Source organism: Saimiri boliviensis, chromosome 11 (assembly GCF_048565385.1).
Source record: "Saimiri boliviensis isolate mSaiBol1 chromosome 11, mSaiBol1.pri, whole genome shotgun sequence".
NCBI classification, from domain to species: domain Eukaryota; kingdom Metazoa; phylum Chordata; class Mammalia; order Primates; family Cebidae; genus Saimiri; species Saimiri boliviensis.
The window spans coordinates 101490330-101509882 of NC_133459.1; the positions used below are offsets into that span (position 1 = coordinate 101490330).

The 19553-nt window shown below is 52.4% G+C and overlaps 1 protein-coding gene across 1 annotated transcript; it reads right to left on the reverse strand.

The window, feature by feature from the left end:
• Nucleotides 1-6705: 6705 nt before the first annotated feature.
• On the reverse strand, nt 6706-7296 carry UBL4B (ubiquitin like 4B). The gene has a single exon (XM_010344102.3). The coding sequence runs from the start codon at nt 7294-7296 to the stop codon at nt 6706-6708; it is 591 nt and encodes a 196-aa protein (XP_010342404.3).
• Between the last annotated feature and the right edge of the window lie 12257 nt (nt 7297-19553).

Below are 19553 nucleotides of genomic sequence, written 5' to 3' on the forward strand. Positions count from 1 at the left end.
AACTCTAGAGATTCTCCTTGCAGGCTTGCTAAGGCAATCAGTCATGCTAGAAAAGCTCACGTGGCAAAGAACTGAAGGCAGCCTCGAGGAACTGTGGGTGCCTCCCACCAACATCCAGCAAGTAGTCCAGGCCCTCGGTCCCACAACTGGAAGAAAATCAATTCTGCCAACCACAGGAATTTGGAAGCCAATTTCTCCCCTGCCAAGCCTCCAGAGGAGAACACAGCCCAGTCGATATCTTCACGGCAGCAGCCTAAGATCCTAAGTAAAGGACTCAGGTAAGACATGGCACTGAACTGTGCGATAATGCATGTGGTTTGAAACTGCTAAATTTGCAGTAGTTGACCCTTGAACAACATGGGTTTGAACTGAGTAGATCTACTTAGACAGATTGTTTTCAACCAAGTGCAAATTAAGGATACAAGATTCACAAAATGCAAAACCCATGTATACAGAGGGCTGACTTTACGTACACCCGAGTTCCTCAGGGCCCACTGAATATGTGTAGATTTTGGTATAATGTGGTCGGGGGGTGGCTCTGGAACCAATCCCCTGTGTATACTAAGGGCTGACTGTAGTTTGTTGTACAGTAATTGAAAACTAATACCCATGTCCCCACCACCTGACACAATAAACTTTACAACTGAAGCCCTCGGGAAACTTTCCTTGATTGGATTTTCCTTCCTACCAAACATTTATTAATATTTTCTGAGGCATGTGTCCCTAAATAATATCTATAATGTTTTGTGGGATTTTGAGCTTCATATTTGATTACAAAAATGTCTTTATTTTTGTATAAAAATGTAATTCTTTTTGTACAAAAATAAATACACGCTGCCCCTGTGAAGGCCAGCTCCTGTTGCTTTACCCCAGCCTGGGGCATCAGCAGCTCATGTTCATGACTTACAGAACCTTAGCGTCGGAAGGCACTTTAGAGGTCAAGTCCAGTCCCTTCTTCCATTTTGCAAATGAGGAAGTCTCTGGTCCAGAGATATGAAGTGACTTGTCCAAGGCTCAAGGCAAATGGTAGAGCCGAGACTGGTGGTGGTGTCCAGTGCAGGGCTTCCCACACTGGGCTCTCTGGTCGACAGAGTGTACCTGTTCAGGGGACCGCCTGATCATTCCATTCCACGGCCAGTGCTTTTGTCAAATTAGTCCTGGTGTGAAGACCTAGACTCAGTACCTCTGGACTTCCATTTGCAGTGATTCTCTCACCAACAGGGCCAGCTCAAAGTATGAAGAATTCAACAGTTTTAGAACTGCATCCAAGAGAGCTTATTGCATTTATTATTTAGTATGGTGCCAATATTTTTCATTTAGCAAAAGCAAAGTTGGGGTCAAGCTAAGCCCCAGATATAGAAATAGAAACTGAACTGGGTGCAGTGGCTCACACCTGTATCTTGCAACTTTGGGTTGTGAGATACACTTTGGAAGGCCAAGACAGGAGGATTGCTTGAGGCCAGGGGTTTGAAATCGGCCTGGTCAGCATAGCAAGACCATCTCTACAAAAGAAAAATAAACAAATTATCCGGGCATGGTAGTGCACACCGGTAATCCCAGCTACTCAGGATGCTGAGGTGTGTTGGGGACAGTCGGGACGGTACGTCTGCCGGGGATCTCTCGACCTGCAAGAGGGTCCTGAAACCTGGAAGAGAGCGTGCGCTTAAAGAAATAAAGAAAGACAGAAAGCGGGGGTCTGGAGGGCTGTATAGGCCGTGCCTAAAACAGCAAATTTATTTTTCAAAAGGCCAGGAATAAATACAGTTTCTTTGCTCTGGTTTACGTCATTGCAAGAGGAAATGCAAATCTGTACCTTACATGGCCTATACAATAGAGAAGTCAGATACACAATCAGTGGTTGTAAAAAGTAATAGAATTTCCTGTGATCACAAAGCTTATTTACATCCAGACATTATTCCTCATGGCTGCAGGTATTTTTGGTTTGATCCTGTTTTAGGACTCAAATGTGAAAAGGTTTTCTGGTTTTGCTCATCAGAATATCTTTTAACCAGATTCTCCTTTGTCTGCTCCTGACTCAACTTATCTCAACTCCCCCTATTCAGGAGTCTCTGAGTCTGGGATCAAAGCCATCCATATAGTGGCATTTGCTTTGCAAATATCCCCACAGTTAAACCACTATCTAGGGTACAAGGCAGTCATACAAGTAAAGAAAAGGTTAAAGCTATTCTTAAAGAAAGAGTTATAAAAGTTAAAAGCAGAAACTGCTTGCTGGTAGGGAGTCACTCGGTCTAGCAGCGCCGCATAGTTTAGGCCCAAACGATATGGTGGTTAATACTAGAAACTGATCAGTCATCTTTCAGTTCCTTCTTTCTGATAGCTCGACTGCCTCCAGAAGGAAACTGTGTTTGGGATCAAACTCACAGTATAGTGAGACCCACGCCTTTTGGGGGTCTCACACAGGAATGTTTCCCACAGAGGTGGGAGAATTGCTTGAGCCTGAGAGTTCAAGCCTGCTGCAGTGAGCCATGATTGCACCACTGCACTCCAGCCTGGGCAACAGAGCAAGACCTTACCTCAAAAAAAAAAAAAAAAAAAAAAAAAAAAGAAAGAAAGAAAAAAACTAGAAGCTGATATTCTGCCCCTGGTCCTTACCCATTATAGCAGCACTTCTCCCAGCACAAAAGGGAGATGCCCAGAGCCCGCCCATCCTGCCTGTGCACATCTCAGCACAATGTTGCCACGTCTTCCCTCAGGCACCTCAACTGCAGTCTGCTGTTTTCCTGGGAAGGCGCAGCCTTACCCTCCACTTCCTTCTACCCATGCCTCTCTTCCCCAGTTTAAAACGGTTGGAAGCTTTATATGTAACTAACATCTCACTTAATCCTGAACAAAGGCTGATGGAGAGGAGCAAGTCAGAGTGGAAGGAGAGGAGAGGACTGGATTTGCTTCTAAAATCAGGCATCTGGGGTTTCTGGAGCCCTGGAACATTGTAAGTTTCTTCCACATCTGCAAGACTTCATCCTGACACATCACTGCCTGCCCTATCTTTCAAGACTGGTGATAAAAAGCACCATAGCTACCTCCAAACACATCACCGCATCCTCATCATAGGCCAAGGCAGGATGTCAGGAGTTTCCCAAGCCTCTCTGCTGCACCATGCTGCAAGAGACAGCAGGGGGCGCACTACTCTCTGTCCTGGAGACAGGACTCCTTGTCTACCGGCCTAAATCTCAGCACAAAGCCTGACACATGGTAGGATGCTGTGGTCTGAATGTTGGTGTCTCCCAAAATTCACATGTTGAAACGTAATCACCAGTGTCACAGTATTAAGAGGTAGGAACTTTGGGGAAGTGATTAAATCACAAGGGCTCATCCTCGTGAATGGGATTAGCGCCTTTGTAAAGGAGATTGAGGCCAGGTGTGGTGGCTGGTACCTGTAATCCCAGCACTTTGGGAGGCCAAAGTGAGTGGATCACTTGAAGCCAGGAGTTCGAGACCAGCCTGGGCAACATGGTGAAACCCCATCTATACAAAAAATACGAAAATTAGCTGGGTGTGGTGATGTGCACCTGTAGTCCCAGCGACTCAGGAGGCTGAGGTGGGAGCCTGGGAAGTTAAGGCTGCAGTGAGCTGAGATCCTGCCACTGCACTCCAGCCTGGGAGACAGAGCAAGACCCTGTCAAAAAAAAAAAAAAAAAAGATTAAAAGGAGCGTGTTTGTCCTTCTGCAACGTGAGGACACACAGCAGGCACTGTCAACAAGGAACAGGTCCTCACCAGACACCACATCTGCTGGCACCCTCCTGTTGGAAACCCCAGCCTTCAGAGGTGTGAACAATAAATTTCTGTTTGTAAATTACCCAGTCTAAGGTATTTTGTTATAGCAACACAAACAGACTGAGACAGAGACCCATATATGTTTACTGATTGAAGAGCAAAGGACTGACTAAACAGCACATGGACCAGGACGCTCTGCCTATTTCCATCAGAAAGACTGTTTTGCATTGGGCGGGTGGACTGAAGGATGCTGGCTTGCAGGTGACCCAGGAAGGAGCTGAGATGAGGAGACAGATTTCTCTGTGGATAGAAACACAAAGCTGACTACTGGCTGTAGTGGCTGTCCTGAATGCTCCCAACATGAGCAAAGTTGTTACCTGTAGGGACACATATGTCCTTTTGTGGTAGGGGAAGGTGGTGTGGGGAGTTAAGAGAAAGATTTATCTGCCCAAGGCTGAAGTTTGGAAAGAGTGCCTTCCCCCAGTGAGTAAAGCAGAGAATAAATAGGGAGCCTTCAATAGGGGCACTGGTACAGGCTTCAGTTCGACATAGGGCAAAACTCGGTGCAGTGAGGGGTCCCCTTGCAGGCAGCCCTAGAGCTCGGGTTCTCAACACAGATGAGACCCAAACCCATCGATGCAGTATTAGGGGTTGATCCTACCCCTAGCCTCTCGATACACCTTCTCTGATAACTACAACTTCCTTTAGGGGACAATGCCTGTCACCCCACAGTGAGAAACAGCACTGAGTAAGACTATTCCTGGGAGTGGTGACAACCAGATGCAAGTTCCTGCTAAGTTCCCAGTGACAATGCATCCTCTCCTGTGCTCAGCCTCTGAGGAGAGGGACACAGGCAGGAGAGCCCTTGGGAAGGGGGAGGTCGGTAGTGGGGGCGGGGGGCACAGGGAAGAGCAGACCAACTTTCCTTCTTCCCAGTTTGGGGTTGGAGGCATCTCCCCTGCAGCGCTGAGGACAGACAGTGGAGGTGGCTGCCTCCCTTGGCCTGCTCTCAGCCAGCCCTGACACTCCCACTAACTAGAGAGAAAGCAAAGGCTTCCCCTGTCCTTCATGCCAGCTTCTCTCAGCAAAAGGAATAAAAACAGCCCACTTATTTTTATCGCTCACGGATTTCCTGGGAAATGGGCTATTAGTTCCGGTAATGTAAAGATAATAGGCTCATCTCCCTTGGTAAATGGCACAGCCCCAGCACAAAAACACTCACAGAACTGCCATGAGGGCTCCCCCACTAAGGATGTGCAGGACCCAAGAGGAGGACCAGGACAGGAACCAGGGAGCAGGCTTGGGCCCCTAAACCCCAGCCTGGGAGTGCTGGCTGCAGCCAGTGCGTGCTGGGTCCTTGGTGCCCCAGAAAGAGGTCATTCGTCTCCTCAGAGCCCCTGGTTTCCTCTCGTGGCTGGGGCAAGGGTGGGACATCGGGCAAGGAGCTGGATCATAAGCTGAACGAGATTGTCCTATTCTGGGAGGTGAGGGAATGCACGCTCCCAAGCTGGCTCCCACAGACGGAATGCTTTCCACTGCTGCCTAGCCCACCGCTAGAAGACGTCCCTCCCAGTTGGACAGTCTTTGCCTCTAACCCTCACAAACACCCCTGGGGTAAGTAGATGCTATTGTAAGGATGCCCATGTAATAGGTGGGAGACCTGAGCCGCAGACAGGAAAGGCCTGTTACCCACACAGCTGGACTTGGACTGGAAGCGGGGACAGGGAGGCCTGCAGGCCAAGGACGGGATGCTTTCTAGGGAAGCAGGCACTGCTTGTTCCGTTCAAGACATTCTCCTTCACCCCCTCCCTCCATCCCCATTACTCAGGACTCAAACTTCTACAATAACAGCATTTTAGGGGCTTCAGCATTGAAGGGAGGACCACAGCTCCCAGCCAGCTCCCCGCTCCCTCCCACCCACACACGGAGTGTGAGGACTCCGCAGCCTCGGGGAAGGCTACTCTCTCGCTCCAGGGGCAGAGTAAAGGGCCTGGTTTTTCTCCTAGTCTGCAAGGGGCTGGCCCTTCTGTGCTGAACCCAGGACGCTGTGAAGCCCCCGGGCATTCATTCACACAGACTGGACTCTAGTTTCATGTCGCCGCCCTACTCTTCACATGTATACTGGTTCTCTGAGTCTAGGCTGTGTGATCTGTGAGGGCAAGAATCCTGACTGACAGAGACCATTTTTCCTTCCAGGGAGCCTTGGGCAGTGCTGGGCAGGTAATGGGAGCTGTGATACCTACTGACTCATCAGTCTGGGAGGGTGGAGCATGGCTCTGTTCACACTGGCCACAGGGATTGTGTGACTTTGCTGAACTCTTTTTCTGCCTGAGGCTCAGTTTACTGCTATTCCTAGTCTGTATCTGTCTTCCCGAGGGCCCCAGGCCTGGCACCTGGTAGATGCTTTCCTTTCCCTCCCACCTCTGCTGGGCCCATCCTGTAAACTGGAAGCACAAGCAGGCAAACAGCAGGGACAGCCTCACCCGGAAAGCAAGGGGCAGCTCCCTGAAATCCCTCTCCTCTTGGCTGTTGGGGAGCCTCAGGGCATCACGGTCTGAGGATGGAGGAAAGTGAACTCACACTGTCTTTCTGTTCCAAGGGAGAAAGAGAGTCTGCCTAGAGCCATGGCGACCCCGGGCCAGGGCCGCTGGCAGCCTGGGGAGCTGCTGGGTGTGCATGGGCAAAGTTGCCAGCACAGCAGGGGACTGCAGCCTTTGGGGCTGCCCTCCGGTTATCGGAACGCTTCTAGGGGAAGGATGGTGAAGAGGGTTGGGCCACTCTGCATTTCAGAGGGAGGACCCCAGGCCTAAGAGGGGACAGGAATCCAAAAACCCTCCAGCTGCTTCAAAGTTTCGAACAGGGGTGTGGATGCATCCACATCAGCAGGAATTAGTAAGAAAAGTCACCAGGGAACACACAAGGATGAGGCTGGGAGAATTTTAGCATGCAAATGGGTAGGACTGCCCGTTTACTGATCAGCCGCTGCTGCCGCCGCCTCCTCCTCCTCCTCCTCCTCCTCCTCCTCCTCCTCCTCCTCCTCTTCCTCCTCCTCCTCCTCCTCCTCTTCCACGTTGCAGGAGCTCTGAGGCTGTCCCTGGGCCTCGAGCTCCCTCTCTCCAGCTGGCTCCACGTGCTGCTCCTCTGCCAGGAGGTACTGGGCCAGCTGTTCCAGGTCCTCCAGGCTTATCTTCTGCAGGCGGTCCTCGTGCTCCTGCCTCAGCAACTGCAGCACGGCATTGGCATCCTGTGGTTCAAAGTGTTTAGCTAGGACCAGTCCCAGCCGGTGCCACAGGGACTGGGCCTGGGGCTGGTGGGCCTCCTTTAACGCCATCTTCTCCAGGGGCCTCATGATGACATTGATAGAGGCATTGGGCCCGATGCGGTAGTCCGAGAGGCGCTTGTCATCCTCCAGGAGCTGGCCGTGGAAAAGCAGGTGCTGCTGCTCCTCAGGCACCTGCAGCCGCTTGGACACCAGTTTCTTCAGCGTGGCTACACTCTCTCGCCCGGACACCTTCAGACTGCATCTCTGGCCCAGGAGCAGCTTGACTGTGAGGAACATCAGGCTAACCGTGGAATCAGGAGGGGTCCATGCTCTGGGAGCTGCCCTGAAGATTAAGGGGTTCTTGTCGGAGATATTGGCTTCTCTCTGTCAACAGAGGACTAGAGGTCCCAGGAGACCAGGGACCCAGTTTAGGCAGACAGCCATTGGCTAGTGCACAGTGATGTCACAATTCTGCAGGAGGGCTCCTTTCCAGCGTGGAACTTTAGGGACAGCAGAGGGATATTTGGGCCCAGAGCATCCTTCCTCCAGGAAAGGGCAGAAAGAGCAGAAGGAGAGAACATGTGGGACTGGGAGAAAGGCGAGTGCGACTAGGGAAAGGGAGGGCTGGGAAGGACAGGGTGGCGGGAGGAGCATGTCCGTCGATTTCCTCCACGCATATGTGTTAGGTGCCCTCTCTGTGCCAGAACCTGGACCTGGGGAGACAGTCATATTCAAATGAATGTCTTCTGCCTTCGTGACGCTTTCACACTAGCGAGCGGGCTAGCAGTATCAAGTGCCCTCTTTCTGTCGGGCACTTTATAAGCTCTCTTGGATTGGATTCCAGCAGTAGACCCTGAGACAGGAATTTGAGCACGAGTACTCAATTAGGAGGTGATCCCAGGAAGCGCCAGGAGGGGAGTGAGGAAGCGAGATGAGGAAGGGAGGGAAATCGAAACGTGCATTCATGAGCAGGTTGCCATTGTGGGAAACTGGTATTTTATCCTGCTGGGGAGCCCGGGAGGCTGCATGGAACACACCTGAGTTACATTACCTGGGAAGCAAAGAAGCTGGGTCTTTTTTTCTTTTTCCTTTTTTTTTCTGGGTTTTTTTTTTTTTTTTTTTTGACAGGGTCTCACTCTGTCACCCAGGCTGGAGTGCAGTGGCATGATCTCAGTTCATTGCAACTTGCATTTCCTGGGTTCAAGTAATTCTCCTGTCTCAGCCTCCTGAGTAGCTGGGACTACAGGTGCATGCCACCATGCCTGGCTAATTTTCGTATTTTTAGTAGAGATGGGGTTTCTCCATGCTGCCCAGGCTGGTCTTGAACTCCTGGACTCAAGCAATCTGCCTGCTTTGGCTTCTCAAAGTGCTAAGACTACAGGCATGAGCCACCACACCCAGCCAAAGCAGTGTCTTTATGCTCTGACTTCTGTCTTTGGCCAATGGAAGTGCTACCTCTTTGGCACTTCTGGTCCACAGGTGTGCTCAGCATGCACCTGTGACCAGAGAAAAGTGGGAAGCCATCGGGCCTTCAGGAATGTGAGGTGCTGAGTGGATAGGGCAGGATCACCAACAGCATCTGAGTCTCAGGCCTGCCTCATTGAATCCTCCCAACCTGTGAAGCAGGGACTGCCATGATCTCCATCTGCCAAGGAGAAAGTGAGGCTCGGCTGATCCTACAGCAAACAGGCAGCGTCCCTCGTGTCTTCACCATTACCTCATGTTGCCTCCTAAACAAATCTCTGCTCAGTGCCTTCTATGGGCCAGGCCCTGAGCAGGCACCCCCAGCTCAAAGGTGAATATGAAAAGGACACTGACCAAGCCTCCTCTGGGTCTGCAACTTCTGTTGCATTGGACAGTTTTCAGTGCAACACATTGCTGAAGGCCTTCAGGGTCAAGGCCTTTATACATGGTGTCACATTTAAGCCTGGGAGGAAGGTACTGTCTCATTTTAGAATTGAGCAACCTCGGAGAAGACCTGGGAAATGTCTCACAGTCGGTGGGCTGATTTTGCCAGGCATCCCCTCCACTCCCACAAGCTCTGTGCTCGACTTTGACCTTCTTCTCACTCACCCTCTCCCTCCCTCCCACCTAACCTCGTCTCCTTTTCCACCTGCCTGGAAGCTACAGCGGCACGATGCTGTTATCAACATGCTCAGACTTCCCTGACCTGCCCTCCCACAGCCCCCAGCCCCGATCTCCCCTCAAGGTGGCTGCAAGCTCTGCCCCGTCTTCTGAACCTGGAAGCCAAGGGCAGCTGATGAAAATACCCATGGATGCCACAGACTCAGCTGGCCCTCACCTCCCACCCCAGTCCCATGTTCACTCTTGCCAGGTGACCCATATTCTAGTCCATACGGAAACTAGGGCTCTCAAGTCAGGAATTCCCTGACCCTCTGTCTCTTCCTCCCTTCCTTCCTCCTCTCCTTTCCCCCACTAAGTGAGCCCCCTTGTTCTTCCCTTCTTCCATGAAAATGCCTCTGAAGCCCGCTCCTCCTCCTCTGCATCCCCACCGCCCATCGGTTCAGGCTGTCAACTCCCTCCAGCCCATAGCTCCTGTCCTCCACCAGTCCCACCGCCTTGGGTCCATTCATACCACAGCCAAGGGATCTTCCCGAAATAAAAGCAAGGTTGCCGGGCGCGGTGGCTCAAGCCTGTAATCCCAGCACTTTGGGAGGCCGAGGCGGGTGGATCACGAGGTCGAGAGATCGAGACCATCCTGGTCAACATAATGAAACCCCGTCTCTACTAAAATACAAAAATTAGCTGGGCATGGTGGCGCGTGCCTGTAATCCCAGCTACTCAGGAGGCTGAGGCAGAATTGCCTGAACCCAGGAGGCGGAGGTTGCGGTGAGCCGAGATCGCGCCATTGCACTCCAGCCTGGGTAACAAGAGGGAAACTCCGTCTCAAAAAAAAAAAAAAAAAAAAAAAAAAGCAAGGTTGTGGACTCCTCTGAGTAACACTATCCAGTTCCGTTTCCTCTGCTTTGGGGATCAAAACTGGCCTTCTGTCCGGGCCCTGCTCGTCACCCAGCCTCATGCCTTCCCACTTGGCATCCTCCACTGTGGCCACACCAACCTGCATTTCCTCTACTTGCATGTCCCATTTGAACTCTTCCAAAGCATCTTTGAAAACTCAGGTTTACTGCACACCTATAGTCCAAGCCACTTGAGAAACCAAGGCAGGAACATAGCTTGAGCTCAGGAGTCCAAGACCAGCCAGGATAACATAAGAAGATCTTGTCTCTTAAAAATAAAAAATAAATAAATAAGTAAATAAATAAAAAATAAAGGAAAAAGAAAACCTCAGGTTGAAAATCTCCTGAGGTGAAATCACCTCCTTCATGAAGCCTTCCCTGCTTTCCCCAGCCCTGGGAAGAGATAATCCCACCTCCCTCTACGCAAGCATTCTTCCCCTTGAACATACTTATGTGAATGCACCAAGCACGCATCTGTGTCTCCCTCATTAGCTCTCAGAGACAGGGACTAGGTCTTCTCTGCCTTTGTATCCCACACTTCCAACATGAGCCTGGTACACAGAAGACCTCGAATACCTGCTTGTCAAATGAAGAAGATAAAACTGAGACACACTGAGCCATCCAGAGGCATGCAGGGCGGGTCCAGTGCGGCAGGCTGTGTAATGATATAAATCCACCTGCAGCCTCTCTCTCGCCCCCGCCTCCTGCCCTAGAGAGATGAAAATACAAAATTACATAAAAATCAATCAGAAAGTGAGGCCAGTCTTTACCAAAGGATCTTCTATAACATTTCTTTAAATAGCCAGCTCCCCTGGTGCATGTGAAATAAGATAGAATTTGTAAATGTACCTGTACATACAATGTGGGGAGACCTGTGGACTCTGATTGCAGGGCCTCTCTGCAGAGGGATCAGGGAGATAAATGAGGTTTCTCCTTGGCCATGTGGGCACTCCCAGCCTCTAGAGGGGAGGACTCTGTGGTGGATAAATCGTCAGATGGACAGGATCGGGGCCACACCGTGGGAGATGCCCTGAGCAGAGCAGAAAGATGAAAATCAACTGCCTTCCTCCAGCGGCTCGTCCTCAGACCCATCCACCCAGGCAGACCTTGCCCAGTACACTGGAAGCCACTGCAGAAGACACACTGGGCCTGAGCTTCTAGAAGCACATGAGCGCCTCAGCTCAGGCTCTGTTTCTCTAAGACCAGTGGCTATGTACAGGCAGGTGTCCTTGTGACTGGGGCTTAGAGAGTCATATCTGCTGGGTCACACTTTCTAAATCAGGTTACCTGTTCTAGAGAGTCCCAGTTGGGCCATGAAGACAGAAGCTTCAAAATTAGTGGTGCCTAGAGAAGCCGAGAGAGATGGTCACTATCTGGCCCCTGTGTCTGTGCCCAGGAGCCCCCACTGCCTTTCCCAGGAGGGACAGTGGGGGTACCTTACTGGACCCTCAATTCACATTTGGAGCCTGGAAATTGTATGTTTTCTCATGAAATTGCTTGTGTTAATTATGCAATTAGCATGAGAAAATGTAATTGTATAATCGGAGCATGCAATCAGACAATGATTGCCATAATTAGGGGGGAAGATTACTGGGAATGAGTAGGTCTGGTGACTTGGGGAAAGAATCAATGTGTGCAGAGAGTGCTGGATAGTAGTAGGCTTGGACCCCTCTTGAAAACAACTGCAAATGCAATTTGTGTCACTGGGAAACAAGCACGATGTCTGGCGGGGAAGACGGCGGGGTGTGGGAGGGTGCTTTGGAACAGGTCTGTGAACATCCGGGTTCCTCGGAAGCCCTTTGCAATCCCCTGAGCAGACTGACTGGACATTGTATGCTGAGGGTATGAACTTCTTAGGATAAAAGCCATATGTCCAGCTGCTGGCCTGGGACCTGCCCTGAGCAATCCCATTCTTTGAGTCCCGTTTTCCTCCTCTGTCTAACGGGAGTGTGATCACTGCCCAGGGTCCCTTGCAGGGCTGCTGTGAGGGCCAAAATAGGAAGGCCATGCCCCCAGGATCTAACACAGCTTCTAACCTACGAAGACATCCAGATGTATAGATTTAATTTATAAATGTAAATAGCAGCTCTTACTGTCACCCCTCAACAGTGAAGGAAGATCTCACTGTGCCTAGAACTGTGCCCAAAGAGTGAATCCCCACAGCAGGGTGGGCCCCACTGCTTGCACAGGTCAGCAGGCAGAGGCCTTTGCCGGCTGCTGGTGGGGGCTCCAGGTGGTGAGAAGCTTTCAACCATTCCCAGGGGCCACAGGAAAGGCTCCTACGGAAGATAGACCGTGGCCTCTGCCCACCTCACTCCCCAGCAAATGATCAAGTTATTGCACTTTAATGATGTCGGGCTGCCCTTCCAAGGAAGGTGCTTGGGATGGGACAGAGCCTGGGGAGAAAGAGAAGGAAGGCAAAAGAAAGACAGAAACGAAGAGAGAATAGAGAACAAGAAAGCTGAGCGCAGGAGGCGCTTGAAAAGGGGAGCACAGCAGAAGGGACACAAGGCAAAGCGGGTGCGATGAAAGGTGCAGGCAGGGCAGCAGTGCCAGGGGAGAAGGAAGAAGAGAACCAGGGTGGGGGCGGTGGGGAGAAGCAGGAGCAGGAAGGGACAGTTGACGCAAACCGAGGGCAGTCGCCAGCGCTGCAGACCTCTCTTCTACGAGCAGGCCCTTCTCCCGCTCTCATTACAGTCTGCAAATGGTTCATGGGGAACTTGGGCAGAGGGAGTGGAATCTGGGAAGATGAGAGCACCAAGGTGTGGTCCCCAGCACACCCTGCCTCCAGCCCATGCGCCCGCATCACTCAGCAGTGTGGGCAGCGCCCACGATGTGCCTGCACCTGAAGTGGTGAGGTGAAGACTGGCAGGTCCCTGGACACTGCCCTGTGGCAAGGGCTGCCCCGGGCCCACCACTGTGCTGCTAGAGACCCCACTCAGCCTGCGCCACCTCCTGTCACTGTCATCAGGAACCACTCACCCCTTTGAGGAAGAGGTCTGTTGGGGCTGCTCTGTGCCCTGCCAGTCCTAACACAGGACAGGACAGGCAGCTTTTTAGGTGGCCCCTGACCCAGGCTGCCCGCCACAGTGCCTGGCACACAGTAGGTGCTCAGTAGGTGTGGGCCACTCCCCGTCCCTCATCCACTGGCTGGCATTGGCCATCTCAGCAACTGTACCAAAATGGGTCCATGGCTGCTCCCATGAGGGCCCTAAAGCCTCCTCCCTCCCTGGGTTTCAGGGAGCTGAGGCCCAGGCGAACCTGAGCCTGGGGCCTGCAGGGCCAAGGAGCTGGAGCAGGAGGAGGGCGGCAGAGCTCATGGGGCCCCAGGAGCCCAGGGGACATCAGTCACAGTCCCGACCCTCTCTAGCTGACAGTGGGTCGTCCAACATCTGAAAGGCCTCTGTCCTCACACCAGACAACCTAAGTCCTGCCCTGCGCTGGTGTCCTGGAGCCCTGGAGAAGTCAGACAGTGGCTGGGAGCAGCTCAGAAACCTGGCCCCATAGCCCACAAGGAACTCACACCTGCTGGAAAACCTCACCAGGCTGCAGCCTGCTGTGACCACTAGATGTCACTGGTGACCTCACTGGCCAGCTCCAGTGGCTGACACCCACCAAGCCGGCCTGGGGCCTGGGCACAATATCGCATGCGGAGACCAGCCCCCTCCTCCTGCAGACCACCAGCCATCCCCCTGCCCTCCTCTCAGGGATCATGGTCTGAGCACAAACATAGCCCGGCATGGAGGCAGGAACAGGATATAAGACACGTCCCTGCAGGGGGACACACAAACCTGCCATTTTAGCACCATGCATAAACTTTACTATGGTGGCCAAGGAAGTCCTGATTGCAGCAGGAGGTGGGGCCTGATCAGAGGCTTCACCTGGGAGGGAGCTTGGGGGGTGTTGAAGGAGGAACAGGAGTTGCCCCGATGAAGAAGGATGCCCTGGTTGAGGGGCCAGCACACACAAGTCCATGTGGAAGTGTGGGACTCGGTGCACCGGAGTGCAGCAAAGGAGCGAGAGGCGAGGCACCCAGGACACAGGCAGGGCTGGCACCTTCACGGAAGAGACTTCTTCATTCCTGCCGCGCGCAAGCACAGGAGTCCCCGAGGAGCAGCCCACAGCTATCACTCACTCTCTCTTACACACACACACACACACACACAGACACGCCCTGCTAACCTAAGCTGGGATCAGCAATGGGCTTGCTTTCCCACACTGTCTCTGAGCTCCACTGGGACTCTTGGAACACCAGGACCCCAGCCAGTGCTATGCTGCCACGAGTGAGTTTCTCCCTCCCTCAGTGCCTTCTCTGGTGTGCCCTGGAGGAGACACTGCCCATGGTGTGGCTGGTGGCCCATTATCTCAGTTAGGGGTGCTTCCATCATGATCAACACAGGAGCATCTGCTGTGCCCGTCCGCACTCTGGGCTGTGTGATTTCAGCTGACAAAAAGTAGTCTGCTTCAACCTGCGGCTGTGGGACTGTGCCATCCATTTAAATATACCTCTAATCCCAGAACTTTGGGAGGCCAAGAGGCAGATTGCTTGAACCCAGGAGTTCAAGACCATCCTGGGCAACAAGGCAAAACCCCATCTGTATAAAAAACACCAAATGAGCAGGGCATGGTAGTGTGTGTCTGTGGTCGGAGCCACTCAGGAGGCTGAGGCAGAAGGATTGCTACAATTTTATTATCCTGCCTCAGCCTCCCAAAGTGCTGGGATTTTTTTATAGGCAGGAGCCACTGTTCCCGGCCTCCCTCTGGTTCTTGAGTACTTTTTCCCCTTTTGTGTCTTCTTAAAGTATTTCCTGAAAAATCTACAATTTTATCTTAGTTGCAAGAATAAAGAAAAATGATTTCTTCCCATCTAGGCCAGATTAGATGGAGAAGCAGAAGGCCTCCTGGGCCAGGCAGAATGGTGGCTATATTCTGGACGTTCTACACAGGTTCAGCTGAGGGTCTGGACTTAGCAGGCACCCCCTTCCCAGGAATGGCTTTGATAAATGTTCCCCCTCCTCTAGGGGTGACCGCTTCCTTGAAGATCTGTGTCATCAACCAGAGTGTCAGGAACCCTCCACCATGTGGTAAAGATCAAACATGATATATTAAAAGCAAGGACCTTGGGAGGCCGAGGCAGGTGGATCACGAGGTCAAGAGATCGAGACCATCCTGGTCAACATAGTGAAACCCCGTCTCTACTAAAAATACAAAAAATTAGCTGGGCATGGTGGCTCGTGCCTGTAATCCCAGCTACTCAAGAGGCTGAGGCAGGAGAATTGCCTGAACCCAGGAGGTGGAGGTTGCGGTGAGCCAAGATCGCACCATTGCACTCCAGCCTGGGTAACGAGAGCAAAACTCTGTCTCAAAAAAAAAAAAAAAAAAAAGCAAGGACCAAGGCCCACAAAGCCCTGCCCTGAACACCTGCTCTTGTGGGTCTTGCACGTCTACAGCTGGGTCTGGGTGGAGAAGGCTGTGCCTAATCTAAAGATGCTGCCACATTGATCGCACAGGACCAGAGAGCCCTTGATGCCCCTGGCGAGATACAAAAGCTGGTCTTTCACCAGGGTGGCTTGTGCTAGCCTTTCAGCCTGACTCTTGGCCTAAGGGTGCTAAGGCCAGTCCTTGGGTAAGATTCTTGCCAACAAGATCCCTTCTGTCAGTTGAGGAAAGCAGGCTCCTGCCAAGGAAGATGGCACGTAACAAGCTGCATGACCTCTACCCCAGAGGAAGCTGGAGCCAAAACCAAGGACCACGGGAAAAAGAATGGGAAAGCTGGGAACAGCCAGAGTGACGCTGGGCTTGGGGGAACCTGTGAGACAGACCTCAGTTAGGGGAAGGGAGACTGCATTACAGCTGAGCAAGAAGGCTAGTAAACTTGGATTTGACTTAGGCTTGATTAACACCAAGGAAGGCCAGTTGGCAGGTGAGATGTTGGGTTAGGGTTACAGTTAGGGTTGGCCTATTATTTTGTTTGACTTCCTGCTCTTCTAGCTGGTAGCACTAACCACTTGCAGCCAGGCATCAGAAGTAGCTGGAGCCAAAAGCAAGAGGGAGAAAATGTAAATCCAGCTAAGCCGACTGGATGATCCTAGGAGCGCCATGGACTGTATGGAGAAACTTGGCCCTGATCAGGGGCTGCCTCAAGCTCCATGTTAGACCACTGGAACTACTTCAGTGGAGTCATTCCTGGTATCAAAACCCAAGTGACTAGCTGCTGGGCCGGCAGCCTGAAATCCTAGCTGATGGCCATCCCAGGGCTCACCAATATGAGCTCCTGCCCTGAAGTGCCTCCTCTGCTGCAAGAATATCACACTGGACTGACTTCCTTTTGCATATTAAGTATATTCCATACTAAATGCTCCCAGGACCCGTAGATGAATCATCCCATTACTTTCACTAACAGGGACCTGATTAAGGGTAAGTGTCTTGGAAGGGACAGGGCTGATGGTAAAGTGGGGAGTATAGAGCATCTGGCAACAGAATTGAGGGTGGCAGGGGCTGGCAAGAATGGTACATGGGGTCTTTGTCCTGGAGAGAACTGGAGAAAGACAAGGGAGCCAGCTGTCAGCCCTGCCTCTCCTTTATCCTCTCCAAAATACTGCCTCCCTTTGTCTCCCACCCAGCAGAAGCCTGGACCCCAGGTTCAATAACTGCTGGCCTGAAACCATCTCTGGCGTTTGCAATTGACCTGGACACAAGATACTCAAAGGAGGCCTGAAAGGCAGTGAGCGGAGGTCAGGTGATGGGAGGGCACGGCTGAATTGAGGCTGAGGGCCAATCCCACAGCCCAAGCTTTGGGCACCAGCTTCCTGGCAGGATGGCAGCTGCCCATCAATGCCAACCTCTCTTGGGAGTGGTGCATCTGCAGTGATGTCCTGGAGGCCAGGAAGCAGGGTGGGAGAGTCATGTGGGGTGGCCCAGCTGGGAAGAAGGAAGAGCCCTCCAACCAGGATGCGGCTGCAGGGAAACAGAAATGAGCGCCCAGCCTCTGGGTACTGACTAAGCTTGTGTGCCAGGCGTTGGGTCTCTAGCACTGGACCCCTCCAGCCCCTTGGCTGGGCAAAGGCAGATGTCACGGCCAGACTGTATTCTTTATGAAACAAGAACCAGAATCACACGGGTTAACAGATAGGGTCTTCTGTCCAAGCCACTTCAGGATCTCAGAGTGGTCAAGGCAGGAATCTCTGGAGCTATCCAATATCACAGTGCACGTTCTCAAGCTCCCACTTACACCTCACCCCTCCCCTTACTTCTCTGCAAGTCGTGACATCTGAGTTCAGAGGATTGAGAATTACTCTCCCAAATAAGGAGACATTTCTGATATAAGGCTGGGGATGTTGCTTCCTGAAAAACCAGAATAGGTAACTGGATGGTCCTGCTGTATCCTAGCCTGGGGACTCACAGGTCGTAGAGTCGTGGATTGCCAGAGACAATGGCGAGCTGAAAAAGCAGACCTTACCACCCCCGTCAAGAAAGTGGGGCCCAGAGAGGTGACTTGCTAACTCCAGGCCCACTGGGGAGGGGTTTCCAACCCTGCAGAGCCCTGGGGAGAATGCTTTCCAGGAGAGGAGCTGGCCCCGAGCCCAAGGAAGTAAAGCAGAAAGGCTGTGGGGAACCAGGCACGGGGAGTGGTCCCCAAAAGCCCCAGCCAAGGTTCCGTGCCCCAGATGAAGAGTGAATCGCTGGTTCTCCCTGGAGGGGAGTAGTCAGTCACCCCATAAAAGTTTATTTTTATACATGTCTGATCTTTTTCACATCCGCTCAGATATTTTGACACATATACAGGAAATGTAACTCTCCCCCACATGGCAGTGTTTGGTTGGCCGGACCTGGGGAAACTCAATAGGGTCACAGAGGAGCAGAGGGGAACTGCAGCATCCAGGAAGAATGCCAGAGGCCCGAGGCCGCGATGGGCACCCTGGCCGGCAGGCTGGAGACGGAGGTCATGGTGAGGTCAGTGCAGAAGTCCTCCCGCCTGGGTACAGAGCCCTGGAGCCCCAGACCTAGGAGACTGAGTGTGGTTCTGGTTGCTGCTCCCTAGGAGGAATGGGAGATCCCCATGAGGATGAAGAAAATCCAGAAGAGCAGCCAGAGCGGGCCACCAAGGGCATGGGCAGCAGAATCAACAGAGAGACAATGGGCCTGAGCAGCAAAGGCTGGGGCATCTCTGACATCAGCCAGGAGCAGCGTGTTCTGGTGTCCTGGGAGGAGAAGATCAGGAGACCTACAGCTCAGATGAAACAAGAAGAGAGGAAAACAGCTCTGGGCCGGGCGTCACCTGGCTAGAACTTCCCCCAGTTACCTGACTTCCTTGAGCTTTCATTTCCTTACGTATAAATGGGGGTGGCTATGACCCAGCGGGGCGGCCAGAAGGATAAAAGGAGAGAATGGATGGGCTGCTTCTTGAAGAGGGCTGATAAAGGAGAAGAGGTTGGCAGGTGCCAGCTCTCCTCATCCTCAACTAGCATCTCCCTGGCAGCGCAGAGGGAGGGTGAAAGGGGTCCGTGTGCAGGAAGCCCCCGGCATCAGACCTGGCTCTGGGGGCAGCAGTGAATGCTGGCACAGAGCTCAGTCTAGAAGGAGAACCCACGGTCTGTAAGTGGCACTGTGACAGGCCCAGGAGGGTGTAAGCGCAGGCTGCTGTGGAAGAGCAGGGAGGAGCAGCTTCCTCCCCTGACACCGGACAGGGAGGGTCCTCCTTTCCCAGAGAAAAAGTAAAATACGCAGCTCGTAACTCCACGAAGGAGAGTGGGCTGGAATAACACATTGATTGTGTGGAGCTTTTTCTTCTTTTTTTTAAATAGAGATAGGACCTCACTATGTTGTCCAAGCTTATTACAACTCCTGAGCACAAGGGATCCAGCAGCCTCAGCCTCCCAAAGTGCTGGGATTACAGGTGTGAGCCACCGTGCCCAGTCTTTTTAAGTTTAAACTCATGAACGTCACATTCCTACAGGGTGTCGCGAGGAGGCAGGTGGATGGATGGGCATCCCTAACTCACAGAATCGACACCTGCTCACTCCCTGTGATCCCTTGGGATGGGCAAGACTTGCCAGGGAACAGCTGGATTTTCCTAGTCCTGCGTGCTTAGAATGTACACGGTTACACTGGCCTCTGCTTCGAGAGCTCTGTCTCTGTCTTGGCGCCTCCTTCTCCCTAGCTGGAGACCCTGCTGGCCTGGAATATGTGTTTGCTGCCTTGGTCATCAATGTGGGCCCAGGGGGCTGGTTCAGGATCTTAAAGCATCAAGGAGGAGCCTCAGAGTCCCTGCTTGGTAAATGGAGTGTGACAGCCAGGAAGCTGCTAAGCCATCCCCTTCCTCCCTTCTCTGGAACCCAGAGAGTAGCAGCTCCAAAAAGCCCAGGGCGTGGAGTGTATCAGTAGGTAGCGACTGCACGTGACCTCACCTTCCCCCATTCCCCAACCCACGTCCCTATAAATCCTGGCAACACAACAGGAAGGCCCTTTAACTAGCACATAAAAGTGCTTTAGGCTTTCAAAGATCCTCTCTGCGTTTACAGGGAGCCCAGGATTTTTATGGGCCATCTCTAGTCTCCCTTCCTCTGACCTGCTGAC